Source organism: Podarcis erhardii, assembly GCF_964252035.2.
Source record: "Podarcis erhardii genome assembly, chromosome: 5".
Taxonomy (NCBI): Eukaryota; Metazoa; Chordata; class Lepidosauria; order Squamata; family Lacertidae; genus Podarcis; species Podarcis erhardii.
In genome coordinates this window covers 51,994,594-52,015,585 of record NC_138509.1, presented here as the reverse complement: position 1 = coordinate 52,015,585, position 20,992 = coordinate 51,994,594, and the positions used below count along the sequence as shown (strand labels likewise).

The following is a 20,992-nucleotide window of genomic DNA, read 5'->3' as shown; positions in this document are numbered from 1 at the left end:
GTGAAACATAATAAACACACAAGACATAACCGGCTGTACTTTTGAATAAATAAGTTATACTATTCATTGTATCGAATTGTAGATTTCAACAGAAATCTCATAAAGTTCAACGAAAAATCAGAACATCCAGTGGATCAGTTCATTCTCTAGTCAGTTCATGCATAAGGTCCATACATGTAAAAGTATCTATTCCACCTGTCTGTTCAAAGAGTCCAATAATCCACATGAAGGGTTGTTACAGTTCCACAAAATCCTTTCACAGAGTCTAAGACAATGATTTCCGGAATATTAGCCTTGTTTCGCCATCCTAGGCTTCATCAGTAGAACAGGCTCATATGTAATATTACAGGATAGTGGATCTTATAGCATAGTAGTGGTTGAACTGATCCACTTGATCTTCTGCTTTTTTTGTTGAACTTTATGAGACTTCCGTTGAAATCTACAATTCGATACAATGAATAGTTTACAGCCAGTTACGTCTTGTGTGTTTATTGAGTACTTTAACAAATCAGCAAAAACTGTAGGCAACATTACACTGTCATGTTCATTTTTATATGCCACGTTTTTCTGCCAACAGAATGGCACCCAAAGGGAGTTTGATTTTGCTGTTGTCAGTGTCATTTGATAGGTTGTTACTAAAAGCTGTAAGTAATAGTTTCTATTGATGTAGTAGCTGCTTTTGCAATTGTAATCTGCCACATCCGTTACGCTACCAGGAAAGTCCTTGCATGCATACTTCTTGGAGAAAACTCTTTCTTGCTAGGTATTTTGAAGATCTATTCTGAACTTACACTTAATGTAAAGCAGTCTGAAAGGAATTTGCAGAGGGGCAACTGTATTGGTCCGTACAGCATAAACAACAGAGGCTTGTGCCACCTTGAATTTATTATGCCCTGCAGTCTCATGAACTGGACTGTAGGCCATGAAAGCTCATGCCACAATAAAGTTGTTTGTCTGGAAGGGTTTTGCTGAGAAGAATTGATGGTGTTTCTCTATCACAGTGAAAAAGGCAAATTGCATGCTACAGAAAGAAACTGAAAAATAAAACTGTCAATATCATGATGCAGTTATACAAAGCTATGGTGAAACCACATTTGGAATACTGTGTAGAGTTCTGACCACCTTGCCTCAAAAATTGTTTTTGTAGAGTTGGAAAAGGTTCAGAAAGGGGGAACCAAAATGATCAAGGGGATGGATCAACTACCCTATGAGAAAAGGCTGCAACATTAGGGGCTGTTTAGTTTAGAGAAAATGTAAGTAAGAGATGAAATGATAGAGAAAAGCTTACCTCCCTCTTTAATGACACTCAAACAGCCAATAAAGCTGAATGTTGGAAGATTCGGGACAGATAAAATAGGGCTGCCATACGTCAAGGTTTTCAGCTGGAAAATGGCATCCAGACAGATTTTTGGCAAATCAGCAAAAATGTCCGGGGAAACCCAGATGTATGGCAAGAGGATTTAAAAATCAAAATTCAGAAAAGGCCCAAATCTTAGATTTGGGGGGGGAGGAGGAGGAGGAGGAGGAGGAGGAGGAGGAGAAGAGAAGAAGAAGAAGAAGAAGAAGAAGAAGAAGAGGAGGAGGAGGAGGAGGCAGCAAAAAGCTCTACAACTTTGTCTGGATTTTCACTTTGGGGAATATGGCAACCCTTGATAAAAGAAAATACTTCTTAAATGTGGCTCATGGTTAAAGTATGAAATTTGCTCTCACAGGAGGCAGTGGTAGCCACCATCTTAGAAAGCACTAAAAGAGGATTGAACAAATACATGGAGGATGAGGTTATCAATGCGTATGATTCCACAATGGCTATTCTTTGCCACTGTGGTCAAGGGCTTCTGAATATCAATGAGTCTGATCATTTTCAGTGCTGCATAATTAAACTGTAGGGCTGGTATTGTTGCTGAAGTGATAAATGTACAAATATTTGTCAAAGGTAGTCAAAATATTAATGGAAGAGTCATCATAATAATAACTTTATTTTTTATACCTTGCCCATCTGTTTCTCCAGCCTCCCTGGGCAGCTTATAGTATATCTAAAAACAAAATAAAAACAAGCATTAAAAAAACCTCCCAATACAGGGCAGCCTTCAGATGTCTTCTAAATGTTGTGTAGTTCTTTATCTCCTTGACATCTGAAGGGAGGACGTTCCACAGGGAGGGCACCAATACCAAGAAGGCCCTCTGCCTGGTTCCCTGTAACTTTGCTTCTTGCAGTGAGGGAACCAGCAGAAGACCCTCGGAGGAGGACCTCAGTGTCCAGGCTAAGTGTTGGGGGGGGGAGACGCTCCTTCAGGTATACTGAATAATTCAGGTACAAGTATAATTAAAAATCATGATCAGGTCTAAATATTAATCCTGGTTATCAAAAAAACTTCCCCCTGTTTTACTGTAAATTTACTTCTGAAATAAACAACATCCTGTTGATTTTTTTTTTTTTTGACACAAAGTACTTTTTTAGGAAGAAGTATTACATTTTCATACAGTGCTGAAGGCTCATGAATAATTTTGAATTCATTTTCATTCTTTTATGTTTCCACTTTTAAGACATCTTTTTTATGTGTGCTAAGAACCTTGAACAATCTCTTTACTCAGCAGTCTTCCGCATTTTGTTTTCTCTCTTTTTTTAACCTTAGAACTCTGTGTCTCCAACTTTGCAATACATTTTTTATACGTGACATTTTGTTTTCAAGCAAGAGTTCATTCTGGAAGGAAGAAATCGAAGCTAGTGAAAGGATTGGCTAATTATCATTTTTCTCAGGACAACAGAAACATGCTGTTCTGTTGACTTGCAGTGTTTGTAATTTATACCCATTAAATTGATGTTTTATCATCTATTACTGATTCCTAGGCTTCTGTTTGCACTTATTGGTTGTAACAAGCATTTTGTTTTTGTACAGGAGAAAAATGGTCTCAGTCACTTCTACTGTATCCGAAAAGGAGAATGGGATTTGTAAATGATAAATGGGGAAGTTGACTAGCTAACTAATAAAGATTTGTCTTAATCAAGTATGATTTGTCAGAACAGGAGCGCGTTGAGGTCAGGGCACATGCAATGAATAATACAGCATTCACAGGAGAGGAGGACCAGGCAAAAGGCCTCATAAATATGCTGTGATTACCCAGTGCTAATTCATATTCAAAGAATGAGTGGCATTGAAGCTAGCTCCTAGGTTTCTGAGCAGTTAACCTGTGCTGTGGTGTGTTTTTTCCCCGGGTCCTCTGGTCTTAAGAAAACTTTAGCATATTTTCTATAAGTATCATGTTCAATGCAGCTCTTATTGTATTGGATAAATGTTGTTGTGTGTGGTTGCTGATTTGAAGCCCCAATTATTATACTTTCCCCCCTCTTTATTGCTCTCAATTTCAATAACTTTTGTTTATTGTTATTTAGTATGAGTATTGGTGCAACAGTGAAAGCCCTTTCCCATTTTGCATGTATCTCTAAAGCATGAATGTTTTGTCACAAAGTTCTCTTTACTACCTTGAAAGAATGCAGAATAAAACAGAAATACAGTGGTACCTCTAGTTAAGAACTTAATTCATTCCGGAGGTCCATTCTTAACCTGAAACTGTTCTTAACCTGAGGCACCACTTTAGCTAATGGGGCCTCCTGCTGCCGCCGCGCGATATCTGTTCTCATCCTGAAGCAAAGTTCTTAACCCGAGGTACTACTTCCAGGTTAGCGGAGTCTGTAACCTGAAGCCTTTGTAACCCGAAGTGTTTGTAACGCAAGGTACCACTGTAGTACTTACCTATCTTTCCCCACATTTTTGACTATCTAATCAGATACCTAAGTGTAGTTTCCTAAAGTTAAAACTTTGTGCAGTTTGGATTGCTGGGTACTTGAATACACCCGGTGGTGGTCAAGTCCCTTTGGAAGTATGTGGACTTTGGGGTTAGTGCTGCTTGGAGTAGGGCACAAAGGAGCTCCGGGTTTTGTAGGTCCTTGGGCAAGATCACCTCCATGAGCTTCCCCCTAGCTCTTAGGGAGTCCTCTCTTGTCACTGAGCCATTATTGCCAACTGCTGCTACTCCTTTTCAAATTCCCACTCTTTTAGAGCCTCTGAATAGAGAGCAGAGAGATGATAACTGCAGAATTGTAAAGGTTTCTCAAGATGATCAGCCTTATGTATTTATTTACAAATTTTATTAGTAGACTTCCAGTTGTCTGTCCAACCTGGTTCTCTCCTACATATATATAGATATACAGAGAGAGAGAGAGAGAGAGATGCATAGCCAAAATATCCTGTTTTGAGTTATTCCCTAACGCAAATGCGTTGGCATCATCTGGAGCAGGAAAACATGTGGGAAAGACATAATCACTGTTACCATATTTATATTGGTATAGAGGAAATTGAAATTGAAAAGGAATGAATAGTTCATGTGTGACTGACATGGAATGCATACAGTGGAACCTCTGGTTGCGGACGTAATCCGTGATGGAGGCACGTCTGCAACCCGCAGCGTTCGTAATCTGCAGCGCTGCATCTGCGCACGCACGTGACGCAATTTGGCGCCTCTGCACATGCGCAAGCGTCAAAACCCAGAAGTAACCCTTTCTGGTACTTATGGGTTTCCCACAGTACGCAACCTGAAAATGCGTAACCCGAAGCTTCTGTAACACAAGGTACCACTGTACTGTTCAGATTTTAGTCAGTTTTAGTGACTGATAGCCTACTGATGGACATCCAAATAAGTTTACATATTGTTCAAACTTCCTAACTTAGCTTGTTTCCCCATAGCCTCTGAAATAGCTTTCCTTAAATTGTTGTCAGTGGTACTACTCCAGGAGTGAACAGTCAAAGAACATCAACTGAATACTTTAATGTTCATCTTCCTGCCCTGGTTTTAGACTGAGAGCAACAGTTTCTGATTCTTCTGCCTGGTTAAATCAGGGTGGGGAACAGTTGATCCTCTACACGTTATGGATGGCAAATAGACAGGGATAATGGGAGTTGTAGTCCAGTAACATCTGAAGAGCCACAGGTTCCCTACTCCTGGGTTAATAGATTCACCACACTTGCCCCACCGTGAAGTTTGGACATAGCCTTGGGATTATCTACAAATTGCAGTTTCCAGGGTAGGTTATTGCAAATCATATATGCATGGTAGTTTTTCAATGTAACAGCTATAATGGTTGGCACATGTATTGTACTTGTTTTGTTGTTTAGTCATTTAGTCGTGTCTGACTCTTCGTGACCCCATGGGCCAGAGCACGCCAGGCACTCCTGTCTTCCTTCAGTTTGGTCAAACTCATGCTGGTAGCTTCGAGAACACTGTCCAACCATCTCGTCCCCTTCTCCTTTTTGTATTGTACTGTGTAGCTCTAATTTGAACATTCCTTTTGGTAGCAGTGCTGAGTGTCCTTATAGTTTGAAGTATCCACATGATTGGCTGTGGTCAAGACTGGAGCATGACAATGATTACTAAATAATGTGGGTGTGGAGGGGGGGACACAGGTGTATCGCTCAGTATGCATTGCTCATTCGGTAGAGCCTGAGACTCTTAATCTCATGATTGTTTGGCAAAAGATTTATGTACTTCAGGGGTTGGACTAAGTGATCCTTGGAGTCCCTTCCAACTCTACAATTCTGTGATTGATTGATTGATTGATTGATACATTTCTATCTCACCTTTCCTCCAAAGAGCTCAAGGTGACATACACGGCTTTCCAGCTCCCCAGTTTACCCTCACAATAACCTAGGCCAGGGGTAAGCAACCTAAGGCCCGTGGGCCGGATGCAGCCCAATCGCCTTCTCAATCCAGCCTGCGAACGGTCCGGGAATCAGCGTGTTTTTACATGGAATGTGTCCTTTTATTTGAAATGCATCTCTGGGTTATTTGTGGGGCATAGGAATTCGTTCATTCCCCCCCCCCCAATATAGTCCGGCTCACCAAATGGTCTGAGGGACGGTGGACCGGCCCACGACTGAAAAATGTTGCTGAACCCTGACCTAGGCTTAAAGTCTGTGACTGGCCCAAGGTCACCCAGTGGGTTTCATGGTTGAGTGAGCATTTGATTCCTGGTTTCCGAAATCCTAGTCCAACACCACATGGGATTTCTTCATTTTTGTAATTTAAGATAAAAGCATTAGCTGCTTTCAGTCCTACATTTTAACCTATTCTTTAATTGAAGCTTTTAGCACAGCCATGTGATTCATTTTGCATTGAATGTTGTTAAGCTGTCATTTTCTGTGCAGTGAATGGTGGATAATATGCTCCATTTTGGAAACCCACTCCATATCTGTTTTATTTTGTACAGTTTCTCAACTGCTTCTTTATTGCACAAGCTCGATAGTAAAGTTTGTGAGTTATAATAACAACAATTTTACTCAACATTCTACTGTTTTCTGTGTATTGGCATGTAGTCATTAACTATTATTCTTTTTAGCCATATAACCACCCCTTGTCATCTAAGAACCTTATGATCTAAATACTTCTATCTGTTAGCACTAGTTTCCATATCTAAATATGTCAACTGAAAAGCTATAAATTACAGCAGTTTCACTTGTGCCCCAACACTTAAGATATGTCAGCACTTCCTTTCATTAACTTGCTGTTGTCAGAAACCTAATAATTTGGCTCAAACCTGAACTTTTTTGCTTCAAACTGTGTATTCCCAAGCCTATAAATCCAAGTTGTCACTTCAGTAATACTTTACATTCAGTCCTTTCCTAAAAGCACCACTCCCTCTTTTACCCCACCCTTCTAATCTCTCACTGATGTGATCAGCTTTTTAAAAATTTCATCTGTTACCAAATTTAGTCTCCTACAATAGAGTAGTTTAACTTCAGGTGAAAGACAAAATCTCATTGACAAAAAAGATCCTTTACTTAACTTTCAAGCATAAGTCGCTCAAATGCTTTAACTCATTTCTTATTAATTTGTCACCTGAATAGATAGATCTTACAAAACATCTGTTTCTATCCTTTGCTGTCTTATTCTCATTGCAAATAAAGTTATAATACCCAGTGACAAAGATTCAATCAGACTAAAGAAAGTTACTAGAGTGAAAAAGACCTTCTGTGAGACTGACTTTTATTTATTTCATAAAATGCATATACCACTTAATTTTTTTCATTTTAAAAACCCTCAAAGCTTAACCATGTTGCATTACTTCTTCGAATCTTCAAATTGTTGAGTAGGAAGGGACCACAAGGCTCATCTAGTCCAACTTCCTGCAATGCAGGAATCTTTTGGCTAACGTGGAACTCAAACCCATGACTCTGAGATTAAGAGTCTCATGCTCTGCCAATTGAGCTATCCCTGAGACTCTTAAATCCCGATTCTATACATTTGAGCAGACATTTCATTTGCTTGTGATGTTGATGTAGCATAGCTATAAAACCTTGCTCTGCCATGTTTTGGGACACTGGTTCAGTAACAAAGCATCCGTTACTCTGACAGAGGAGAAGGGGTGTCCTCTGATGTAAGAACTCCTTCTGCTGAGCAAAGGCAACCTCTGGATCCAGTCCATTGCTTTCATGTCAGAAAGTATATAGAAGAATTCTAAGAATTTGTTTCTCATCCATCTAACCATTCTTTGAAAATAAAATCGTTTAATCCCAGAGTAGTATTCAACTCAGAGTATAAATGTAGTAAATTGTGCAATGTAGGATTGTGCATTGTGGATACTCAGTCTCTATCTCAGTAAATTTTCTATATTGTGGATGTACCAAAGGTGCAGACAGTCAGCTACAAATTCACTCTTAAATTTTTAGGATTGGGCAGCAACCATGCCGCTATAAATGGTAAATGTAGAAAGGCCTCAAACTCTAGTTAATCTAATGTGAAAGCTTCCAATATCCACAAGAGGAAAAAAAAATGAGAAGGGGAAGGCATGTGAGCCTATGTCTTTCTGGGGCTCATTCTTATAACCCTAAAATATTTCAGTATTACATTTAGTATGGCACTCTTCTTTGCTTAGCTGTTCAACTTCCCAAGTCATCTACCAATATGAAGACAAGACAATTCTGGATTTTAAGAAGCTTGATTCATTGTCCCTCTAAGGCTTGTACTAGATGATAAATTTACACTTGCTGATGTGTTATCATTTCATTGCAGCGTAACTCAAGAATGAGATAATTTGTCTGTTGAATGTTCATGCTTTTTTCAGGCAGCACATAAATTATACTGGTGGCTGTGAAAGTATTTGAACTTTGCAATTCTGGATATTTTGTGTATCTTATTACAATAAAATCTTAGTCCCCTTTTGGAATTCTGCACAGCAATGTTTAATTATATCATTGTTTAATCGTAGTGAAGTAATAGATAGATGGAGCCTTTCTGTATTAGGACTCGTTATGATAAACAAATGCTTTCATTTGTTTCTAAATGCCCCAAGAGTTTACAAGATACCGTAAGTCTGGATTTTGTAAAGGGTTTGGTATGCCCAGTGTGTCTTCTTTGTTTTTCTTTTGTTTTGTTTTTTACGGTAAGTCACCATGCTGCATTGAAAATGGTGTGTGATCTTGTGGTGGGGAGAGGATGTAGCTGTTCAACTACTTTAATCATAAGCACTATTCTATTCCACAGCTCTATGAATGATGGCCTGAACTCTTAAATGTGGAGTTCACCATGCATTTTGTAAATCCAAAGTTCCCAACCACCAATATTGTTTACTATTTATGGGGATAAATTATTTCAAATTCTTTGGAGAATCTAAGCTTAATCCTTGGATACAAATAAATATACCAGAGTGCACATTTTAAATGAAAATGAGTTTTAGGCATTGCACCTTTCGCCAAATGGAATAATTGAGGCCAAGGGTTCTAGACTAGAACATTACGGTTTATCTCCCAAATGCTGTTTGAATGATTAGAAGGATCATTGCTGAAGTTCTGGAAGATGGCTGTTTACTGCCAGGCATTTATTCAAATCCGACTGCAGGTAGCAAATCAGGGTTAGCCAACATGATGCTCTCCAGATGCTGTTGGATTACAGCTCCCCTAGGATGCTCTGAAGGCGTAGGAGACTGCCACCTGCTAAATCTAAGCAGGTCTACATCTGTTCAGTGCCTGGATGGATGACTGATTAGGGACCAAGTGTATGTTTCCTTGGGTTCCACAATAGAAGAAAGGTGGGATATAAATGTAAGGAAATAAATTCCCATCAGTTCCTGCCAAAATAGCCAATGATCAGGAATTATAAGAATCTCAGTGCAGCGTTTGGAGAGCATCATGTTGGTGCTGCTTCATCATTTTGGACCTGATGACCCCGGATTCCTGCATAAATATATTTTTAAGCAGTTGTATACATTGTCGTACATAGTACAAAACTAAAGTCTCAATGTAAGCAACCATGTAAACAGTGGTTGATTGATAAAATTTGAGAGATTATGATTATGTACAAACTAATTCATCAAGTACAGCAAGCAAATGATGTTATGGCATCCTGGTTTCCTTTTATTTCCTGTGGGAAAGCCCTTGAGGCTTCTCATCAAATTCCAATCAAGGACAGATGTCTATATTCTCCCCCCCCCCCCCCCGCCGACTATAATCTCTCTTTCTCGTTTATATGAAACATAGATCCCATCTTTCAATAGTTAGCTTCTCCTTAGGTTGTTTTACTGTAGTTGCCCCATAGGCATATACAGGATAGTCTAAGGATTGTAATCAGTGAGTTTCTTTATTCCTTTAATGGTGTTTTAGTATTTTATGAGTGTTGCTTTTTGTAGTTTTATTTTTTTCTAAAATGAAATTCCATGAAACTGTGATTGAAAGGAATTTGCCGTGAGAAGAGAGTTGTTGATTTCTGCTGAATCCCATCCACCCTCCATCTTTGGCTGCAGCCTCCTGCACCAAAGTGCTACTATATCAGAGTAACCCTCAGGAGTGGATTTTCAAAGAACTGCAGAAGGAAGGAGACCTCCAAACCTCTATTGCCCAAACTCTTTGGATTTAAGCCTGTGTTTCAAGTGCTGTATAATTAACACTGTTAATTTAACTTTGGTTTACTTTGGTGGCATCTCTGAAATTATTTTTTGATGAGAATATAACTAGTAGTAACCATTTCAGCCCAAAGGTGTTTAAAGCTCTTAACACCTTTGGGCTGAAATGGTTACTACTAGCTATATTCTCTTCATAAAATACTGAGCCTTCTCTTTAGTTGTATATGTTTGCTAGGAGGCAATGCAGCTATTTCAGTTCTTTGAGTTTTCTGCCGGGTTGAAATTCAAGGCTGAAAGTATTGGCCCTAATTGACATATCAGCAATTCATTTTCTGGTATTCCACCTGACATGGTCTCCATCCTTTATTTATTGATATCTTCAGTCATTGGCAATGAGAGGAAAATACACTATTTGTCAAAGCTGACAGCGTTCTACTCTTGGTTGATGACACTGTTGTCTTGATCAGTGGACAATAAACTTGATGCCAATTGGCAAAGTATATTTATTTTCACAAATGTGATATAAAGTGTTTTTTTATCTCTGTTTGCAAAACATCATACTTCAGCATTTTTATTTACTTTTTAAAAGGAAAGGGTTTCTTTTCCCTGTTTTAAGGATTGGTTTGCGTTGTATACAAGTGAGATTTCATAGTGTGGTACTCAACTGAGTTTTGCTCAGAGAAGACCTATTGAAATCAATAGACTTAATTTAGTCATTTCAGTGAATCTACTCTAAGTAAACCTTAGTTGAATACCACCCATTGCTTTGAATCTGGGTAGGTTGAAGAATAATATGTATTAGATGTATAGCCTTGAAAGCTTATGGCAAGTACAAACAACAACAAAACCAGAAGGAAATTGAATTGACTCATATTCACTGATATTTCTCTCCTTTTTTCAGCTTAATCATGAGCTTCAAATGATTCAGTATTGGTTTATGTCATATAAGACGTTGAAAGAGGATGAGGAATAGATAGGTCTTCAAATATTAATGCTCATTTGCACAAACAATAGACTAACACAATAATGGTACAAAAGAGTAAAGAGTTTCAGAAATATTTATACTGTTCTTCCATCTATATACTAAAATCTGTCCTTGTAGCATATATTGTACCACCTTTCACCTCTGGGAGGCATTATATATGCAGCTAAAAATTAAGAGTATCAAGCCAGAAAGAAACTGAGAACACTATGGCTGTATAAATTCATGGTTAGCTATCTGAGGAAGTATTCATATTTATATTATTCTATCAGCGACTGCTACAAAAATATAAACTTTAGTAACTTATAAAATATATACCATATTAAGGTGAAATATGTCAGTTTAACTAATAATAGCTAAAATAACAATCTTCGTAATCATCTATGCACACATCATCATTTCCTTTGTGGGGCTGGATTAACAAAACTATTTTAGAGTTTAGATGTATAAATTATGTAGATTTAAATCGCTGTAGTATGCTGTTACTGGAATAATCCTGTCTCCCATCAAAGGGTGTGGTCCATACTGGCCCGTAAGTGATTATGTGAGACAATGGATATTTTGTTTTTTACTGGATATCAGCTCTCACACCTTGGAGGGTGCTACTCCTGTGGGGAAGCTCCAGCTTCATGGATGCTTTCCATGTGTAGCGCCTGTTGCCAGAAGGGGGAACTAAACAAAAAATGCCTATGTTTATGCAGAATTTCATCCATGACACCTGGGATCCTGACTACTGTGATATGTGTTTTGCCCAATACAGTATATCAGTTCTGCATCGGTTTTCAATGGTATATGGACTGCATGTTTTTCATTTATGTGGCTTAAGATTGTTCTTAGGATTTTATTCAACTAACATACCCAGAGAAGACCCATTGAAATTAACAACACTGACTAATGTTAATGAGTCTACTCTGAGTAAAAGTTGGTTGAATACAACCATGATTATCACATTTGGAGACTTACGTTTCATAAAGTATTTGCTAGATTTTATCATTTTCTTGTTTAAAGTGATATTCTCTATTTTTTGTGGTTTGTGACGTTTCCACCCACTTTTTAATTTCTCCATGCAGAACAGATTGGCCAGGACATATTGGAAAATCTCAGCAATGACAGAGAAAAGATTCAGCGTGCTCGAGAAAGAGTAAGTTTGATAATGAGAAACAATTTGCAGCTCCAGATGTATTTAGGATTTTCACCAGAATAAGTTTATTATGAATATTTTGAGGAAGGGAGTGAGTATTACTGCTCTTTCTACAAAGCTGGATAAAGATGGAAGTTCTCAAATGTTTCATGCCTCCCTTATCAGACCATGCTGCGTTCAACTATATAAATCCAAGTTTTCAGGTAGTGTTCTTTGCCAGCCATTCTACCTGAGATCCTTTCAACTCGAGAAGCTCTCGGTTTACCTGGGGTCTTCTGAATCCATAGTGTTTGTTCTGCTGTAGCTTCTCTTCTTACATTTTTAAAAAATTCTATTTATTGATAAAGTCCCACTGTAGGTTCCTGGTTCACCAGACAGGCGTGAGAAGGATTCAGGTGTGAAGCCCCAGAGAGCTACTGTCAGCCACTGTTGACAATACTGAGCTAGATGGTCTGACTAGGTATAAAATAGATTCCTACATTTACCTAAAAGTTTACCAAGTCGTTTTATTGTTTCACCATATTAAAAGCAAACCAGCAAGAATTGGGGGTTCCCAATGCAGAGTCTGTGGGCACCACTGTGCCTACCAATACTCGTATGTTATTTGTGAAAAGTCTCAGTAAATATTCCTTCAACCACAATGGACGAGAGACTGCTTACTCTTCCTGCTCAGTTCCTATCTCAGCCTGTGCTTCTTTGAACATGTTCCCTTAAACATGACCGTATTTGATTGGATGCTACAAACAGGCAGCCTCCCATCCTTCTGTTCTGAACAGAGAAGCGGTGGAAATAAAGCGGTACCTCTGGTTAAGTACTTAATTCGTTCCGGAGGTCCATTCTTAACCTGAAATTGTTCTTAACCTGAAGCACCACTTTAGCTAATGGGGCCTCCTGCTGCCGCCGTGCCACCAGAGCATGATTTCTGTTCTCATGCTGAAGCAAAGTTCTTAACCAGAGGTACTATTTCTGCGTTAGCGGAGTCTGTAACCTGAAGCGTATGTAACCTGAGGTACCACTGTAACTTCTCTCAGTAAGCAAGCAAGCAAGCAAGCAAGCATAGCTGTTACTGTAGTTCCCTTTTTCCCGTTGATAGGGAAAGGCATGCTGGCACCATTTTGTGGCCCTGTCCCGTGTTCTGTTCTTTGAGATGTGGCAGCCTATTTGTGTTATGTCACACCCCCCATGGCAGCCATTTTGTGACTGACATCCACAGCACTTACTCAAATGTAGCCACTGGCTCAGAAAGATTTTATTTTTAAAAAATTGAATTTCTATAGCATCCTGCATTTGAAGATCACAGGGCAGTTTACAATATAAAAACACAAAAATGCATACCACAGTAAGAAGCAAAAACAATAACCCCCACACACTACTCTCTTGAAACTCCATTGTTTTTGAAAAATGTGAAGTTTGAAGCACCAGCATATTTCATTAACATGTAAATAGATTGATTCCTTTTAAAAAAACAAACAAACCACAAAGGTCTCTCTACCTATTGGATTATAAACAATCTTTCAACATTTTCCCTCACAGCTCAGAGAAACAGATGCAAACTTGGGCAAGAGTTCAAGGATCCTTACAGGAATGTTACGAAGGTAAGGGCAAGGTAGGGACCCTCTCTCTTTTTCTTGCTTCCTTCATATAAATTGTAATTTAGATAAAATCTATTGACGCTTGTCATAATTTTGAAGCGTTTGGAAATCAGCCAGCTTGGTGTAGTTTTGCTAAGGGCAGTTCCTCTGACAGTTAAAACTATTTTGGTTGCTGTAGATTTCTTTCTCCCACACATACACCAGTCTGAGATATAGGCCTATAGTTGAAACTTTTTTTTACTGCTGCTTGTTTATATGGATGGCCAACCTTCTTCGCAACACATGTAATCTGTATTCAAGAAACCATTAAAACAATTCCTCGGCTATATTAATATATGCACTTTCCAAGGGGTATCACTCTTGCCCATGCTGGCACAGTTCCTGTAGACATATGGAGCACCACCAAAGAGCTCAGTTTCTCTCATCAGAGCATGTGCAGCTAGATGCACTAGCCTGGGCACGTCCAGCTCCCAAGATACTGTGATCTACTCCCAGTATAAAAAAAGGCTATGATCTACCCATTGGGAGAGTTTAACAGAGCTGCTGAGCTTTTTTTAGTGGGGGGGTTCAAAAACTATGCTCAGCCAATACTACAGCACTGATAATAGCACGCAGCACAACAGCCACCTGTACACGAACAACCACCCACCATCTTTCCCCTCTCTGCCACCGACGGGGAGGAAATAAATGTCAGCGCGCCACGCCCCCTTATATAGAGTCCGCAATCAACCGCAATGAACAGCGAGCACCCCAGCGATCTACCTATAGATTGCGGTCGACAGGTTGGACATGTCTGCACTAGCCCACCACATGAATTAGGACGTCTGTGCCCACCTGTCTAGCTGTCCCCATTCCGCTAGATCAGGGAAACAGGCTTCAAGCTCCCATGCCCTGACTGAGCAAGGAAAGGCAGTCTTGATGGGGAGATTTCCTATTCACCTTAATGACCTGAGATACTGCCTGCAACTCTGCACATATATACACGTGCAGGGCTCTGTTATGTCATATGGAGATGCCACTATATATGTGTATGACATGTGTGAGGAAAATCAAATACACACGTTTCTTCCATTAGCTAGAACAACCCACCCCTCCAAAATGCAGGGACCTAAATAATTATTTTGTCCAATTCCAAGGATAACTTTTAGCAGGGTTCTTATCAGTTGGATCTGTCAGATCTTTATTTAGTATGATTACATGAAAAACCACACAAGAGGAAGCATTTTCAACTTCTCTTTTTTGACATTAGTCAAGCTTTTATGAAGGAGAGGCTGGATAGACAACATGTTTGACACTGAGAAATTGTTGGCATTGTATGTGCAAACTTTTTGTACCGTGAAAGATGGCCAGTGGTCAAAGATTAAGGGAGCTGTAGTCCACAACAAGTGGAGGGAACCAGGTTGGGGAAGGCTGCTTAAAGTTATTTGTGTGCAGCTGCTTGCCATGCAGATCAGACGGTTGTTTTCATGCTCCCACACATGGACAAAGGTCTGCTGTGACATGGAGAAAAATTGCCTGATCCATATGGCAAATTACTGCACATGAGCAACTTCCCATGTGGAAATGGCTGCACGTGAAGTGATTTAAACTATACACCAGTCCTTAATCTCCTCATGAAAATAGCTTGGGTTTGTTTTGTTCCCCCCCACCCCTTCCTTGTATATCCAGCTGACAAAGGGTAAGATAACGGCACCTCTTGCTTCTATTTCACAAACTTCTCACAATTCAGACTCTGAACCGTAGCAAACAAAATTTTCTGATTAAGAGTAATATGTAAATGACACCAGCTAAATTCAAAATCCATAGAGAAAGGAGGCAGCAATTGAAAGAGATGGTTCAGCGCCTGTAGACAATCAAAATAATAATAATAAAAACTCCATGACCAAACCTATATCCTCCCCAGGAAGGGCCCTGCGACATGAGCTGTAACGAATATTCTGCATATGTCTCCATTTTGTCAAATCTCATTAAAGGGTTTCCTTGCTTTATGTCAATTGAGCTGTCCAAAAATCATTCATCATTTTTAGTGTAAAAAAAAAGTCATGCAGTTATTTAAATAATATCATATTAATGTTAAAGTTCAGCTGTCATTTAATAGTATGGCTTAATCAGACATAGCATTTAAGAAAAATAGTTTTTTCAGGCTTTACTTCTCTTTCAGGTTGGCAGATTCAAATAAGGATTTATGGGTTTCTAAACCAATGTATTTCTTCCCCATGTTTATGCTTGATGTACCTCAGTTTTTATTTCAGGCGAGTGCAGTCTGTTATTTTCAGTAAAATAAAATATCATATTGTGTTTGAATACATTTGCAAGTAATTTACTGAGGGTGAAACAGAAACACAGTATAACCTTTGACATTGCTGTGTGCTTTGGAGTAACAGTTAGACTTCCTAGTTTATAAGTGTTCTGTAAGCCAAATAAAAAAGTGACCTTTGTGAAATAATCATTTGTTTTCAGACAAATGAATTATGTAGTCATATGTTTAAAAGGACATGTATTGTGTGTGTGTGTGTGTGTGTGTGTGTGTGTGTGTGTGTGTGTTTGTATTTGAGAAGGGCATTGCTTTTCTTTTTCTTATACATCCCTCTCCCAAACGCACACTTAGGAAGATTTACCCACCAGGATATAGAGAAATTAATGTTTCAATTCAGCAAATGAATGATTGGTGCGAAGTCCTATAGATTTGCATGTTTCTCTCCTTGGGTTCACATGTTTTATATTAAAAGTGGAGTGCTTGGTGACATTCTAGAAAAATAATTCCCTGTCCCAGACAGGTAAATTCAGGGAGTAATTTACATTTGTTTTACATATGTAAGGAAAAAGTTGAGTAGCAATTTTCAAGAGTCAGCAGTTTCAAATGAGAATTGTTCAGAAAGCAAGCCAGAAGGGATAAAAATAACTTTCAGCAAAGATCTAGATCAAGTACAATTTCTGGAAAACAATAATTATCAGAGAGTTTGGTTTTCTTGATATTGCTCATTTCCAGATACCATGCAAATAAGCATTTAATTGCTGAATAGAGTGGCTTTATTCCATCTAATTACTATGTGAAAATAATGTCACCAGGTTAAAGTAGAGAACACTTCCTTGCCGCATATTGAATCTGCTGATTTTTTTTAAAGGTACATGCCGTATTTACCATCTTGGTTAAGGCATGATATTCTGCAGTGATTTTCCATTCTAATTACTGAAAAGATTTATCAAAAGCATGTTGCCTTTGTTTGGGGTTTACCTTCTGTCCTGAAATTCCATATCTCAGCAATTACTTCTTTCCCTCTGTCCGCAAAACCCGCTGTGAAACTGACAAGAATAAGTTTTTAAAAGGAGCTTGCTTAAAAACAGACTTGGGGGGTTGGGGAAGATGGTGTTATAAAGCTTTGTATTATAACTTTGCCTTATTATTTTTCCCATGTTTATGTGTGTGATGCATCAATATGCACTAGATAAAATAGCTGTGGGCAATCATCACCTAATCTATACACACCAATTGCTAATATAGCCATCCAGTTTAGGACACATCCTCAGTCTCCTTTTGACCCTTGCTGAAGTCACAACACATCATTTGGTAATCATTTAGGTATTTGGAGAAAAGGCTAAGTCTATCCTGTTGAGTTTGAGCAATAATATATTATGTACCTATACATATTTGGCACTGCATCATTTTAAACAATATAATTTTCTTTCCATTCCTATTCCTTGAGATCAAAATGTGGTCTAGAGAGTCCTGATCTTGTTTCTGTAGTTACATGGAAGGGAAGTCTGCTGCCATATAACATAAGGATCTCTATACTCCATGGGTTACAAGACCTATCAATTATTATTATATGACCATTTTCATTATTAGCTTTGTTGTCATAGCTTCCTACCAAGGCCAACTGGTAGAAGAAAGTCAACTCTTCAGGGCTTTGGAAACAATAATTTTTTTTTCCACCCACTGTTACTGTTACATAATGAGAATTTTGACATCTTTCCAAAATGTAATACAATAAAATACAAAGTAGTTAATGTAAGGCTCAGCAACATTTACAAATGTCTCCCACTCAAGTTACTAAAATTCGACCTGGTAAGAAATTCTGAAAGCATCACATTTAAATTTATTTCCTCAATTTATTTATTTATTATTTTCCTCAATTTATTTCATTTACAGTTATGAAAGACCATCAGAAAATATAATCTTGGATTAAATCCATATTTTGTGGGAACCCATCAAATTTCCATTGAGTAATCATAAAAAGAACTTAATATGTTCAGTTAGTTTTCAAGGAATAGATAATAAAAGAAAACAAAGATTTGTGTTTGTTAGGTGTATATCATTACACCCCCTAATATGCCCAATGGCTTATGTTCTCAACTAACTTTATTTGGGAGAATTTGCAGAGTCCAAGAAGCAAGATGAAAACCAACTCTCAGCTAAATGATGTTTCCCCATAGCAGAGCATCCCACTTTGGAAATACCCCTAGCTTTTGAAAAAATTAATCTTGAAAATTGTTACACATGAGGTGTTAGGAGACTGATGAATGCATTTGCCTGTATAAAAAGACCCCTTTTCAAATTTAATTTTAAACAGGATAGGGCTTGGAGCTCTGGCTGATGAAAATAGGGCAATGTACATTCAACACTCTGGTGATAAATTGGGTGATTTGCCAACACCTTCATAACAACCACTAATATATGCAAGAATAAAGCCTGCTTTATCCAGCAGTCTAGTTGGTTAAAATCCTTATTGCCAGTGATTGGAATGAGTTCCATTCCTGTCTAGGCTTCCAACCATTTTTTATTTTTATTTTTACATATACTTAGCTTTTCTCCTTCACTGTTATTTTTACTTTTCTTTACACACATACACGGCAAAGACAGAGTGATTGGGGTTACAAATAAACACAGAAAACATGATATTCTATAAAAGGTTTTGACAAAACAGGAACATTTCTGTTGGAAAATTATTTGGGAAGAGGCATCAAAAACAATATATTAACTATCTAAAGATCAGAAGTTTTTCAGAATAAAAAGTTGAATATTTGTGCTATAATTAGAAAAAATAGAAAATTTATGCTGCAGTTAGGAAAAATATTGTATTTCCTTTTTCTGAAGTGATGGACAAAACATCTGGAAAACTTAAATGCAATGTCAGTACAATTCCTAAGGGTAAACTTATTTCATTATTGGTCATTCCAACAAGTAAACCTTGATAAAGTTCAAATAAAAGAATATAGTTATCTTGGGGATAAAGGAATATATCAATTGCATTTAAGAGGATGAATTTCTTTTAAAATGCATCTCATATACTGGATCTCACATTTCCTCTTTAAAGACATAAAATTATTCTTAAAATATTAAAGAAAATACTATTTTGTAAAACATAGTTTGTAAAGTGAAAAAAATAACTTTGCCTCCTTTTTATATACAGAACAGACAAGATTGTTTTAATGTAACTGAGCACAATACCTTACATTTTATGGTTGCACATCCAGGTTTGAGACTTTTTTTTATACACTTAACTGGCTTTCACCATCAGGTCCCAGGGCAGATAACGACAACTAAAGATTTAATATTAAAAATATCTTAAGACAAATTGCAGTCACAGGGATGGGGTGGGTCCTGAAAACTTACATTTCAGGTGGTAAAGGCCAGAGAAAAGGTGTGCATCTTCAGCATATGATGAAAGTGTATAGTGCCAGTGACAGATGAACTGTATTGTGTGTTGTGACTGGATTTGCGGCTGGGGTGGCAGTTGCTGAAGGATGAGGAAGAGGAGGAGCACACAGAGACCACCATCAGTGGGGAGAAGCCCCAGAGGGAGGGAACGGGGCCCATCTGGCTCCCTATCCTGCTCCATCCATGGGGAGAGCATTGACCAACCAGGAGGGAAGGCTGGACAGCTAGAAGAGAAGGACCCAGAAGGGCTGACCCCCACCCCTTGGCCAAGAACCCATTCATACCCCTCAGAGAAACATTCACCTCCAAGGGCACCTATCTTGCAAGGCAAAACAGTGAACATGCAAAGTCTTGCCTTTAAAAACCGGTGTGAGGGGCATGATTGTTTGCTGAGACATATTTAGTAGCTTTCATCTGGTCTCAGACGCCCAATGATGTTCTCAGATTCTCTAGCTATGCCTTTGGCGATCTGTACCCATAGCCTGACCGTACCATCGTAAACCTTGAATAAAGCTTTATTTCTTACACATAAGAGCCATTTGGGATGGGAGCCTTGACATAGTGAAGGTGCCAGGTGTCTGTATGTTTGTTCCAAATAGCGTTCATTCATCAATTACAAGTTTTGGTGCATACTTCAAGACACTAAGGTGCAGGCTTTAAAAACAGCAACACAAATATGTGTGAAATAGCAGTGCTGGCTTTATCTGCATATTTTGCAGATTTCTGGGCATTGATAGTGGACCTCAGGTAGGATCTTAGCACTGGACTGTTTTGGCTATCATGTTCATACAGTAATAATTGCAACTTGAAGGATGGTTCTAAAGGTGCCTTCCTTGCAGGAATAAAAAGGAACTTACGGTCATATAAGATGACCCCTGTGAATTCTGCTGATTCCTCTTCCCTCTGTTGTGCCCCTTGTAGCCTATCATTTACTGTTCTCAACTGTATATTTCTGATAGAGAGAGGACGGCATGTCCCATAACATTCAATCACACTTCTTTCTATTCAAACCTTATAAGTGCTTTCAAATAAATAAACCCGTAGTGTTATATTTTTTTTAAAAAAGGTATATGTGAATAGCTATTTAGTGATTCTGCTGAATTCATATTACATTTATAACAAGGTGTGAAACCTGATGTTTGTTTGGACAGCATGCTTGGTTTATTTCTGAAGTTTTGTTTTTCTGTGCACACATGTTTATGATCTAAGTACATCTCTTTGTCTGCTTTTACATTGTTCTAAGAGTGTACAATATACTTGTTTTCATTATTTTTCCTTTCTATATCGTCTGGAATTATTTGCCCTTCTCCATCAACCTTGACCATCTGTACAGCTGGAAATACCATTATCCAAATTACAGTTATTCTCCTACAAAAAGAGTAGGGTCCCAGTGGATACTTCCCTGTGCTAGTTCATTCAGACAACATGTAGAAAGAATGTGATACATCACACTGGGTTAAATATCCTCTAACCCCTGTGGTTGCACTGTTCATTGAGACATGCTTACTATCATTAAAAGGTTAGAGCCTTCAAGAAGATTGCAGTTTGCAGCCTCAACATGGCAAAATGCACAGCAATATGCCAAAGTAGAAATGAACATCCTAAAGCACATCTGCATGCTTCATAAAAATGTGGAAATAGGTTCTAAAAAATTGTTTGCAAGTTGAAGAAGGAATTTCAGCATAGCAGGATTTGTCCAATAGTGCTTTACATGGTGATAGTAAACTGA

The 20,992-nt window shown here is 38.3% G+C and overlaps 1 protein-coding gene across 4 annotated transcripts in view; it reads left to right on the top strand.

Annotated features, from left to right (window-relative positions):
* VTI1A (vesicle transport through interaction with t-SNAREs 1A) overlaps positions 1-20,992 on the top strand; it is a 234,652-nt gene that overhangs the window by 133,684 nt on the left and 79,976 nt on the right. For 2 of the 4 annotated variants that reach the window (XM_081863101.1, XM_081863102.1), the window contains 2 exons: positions 11,942-12,012; positions 13,546-13,618. In XM_081863101.1, coding sequence (XP_081719227.1) covers positions 11,942-12,012; positions 13,546-13,611 — 137 coding nt within the window. In that variant the 3' untranslated portion in view covers positions 13,612-13,618. The remainder of the gene's footprint in view (positions 1-11,941; positions 12,013-13,545; positions 13,619-20,992) is intronic. The other 2 variants (XM_081863099.1, XM_081863100.1) reach the window with 1 other exon arrangement.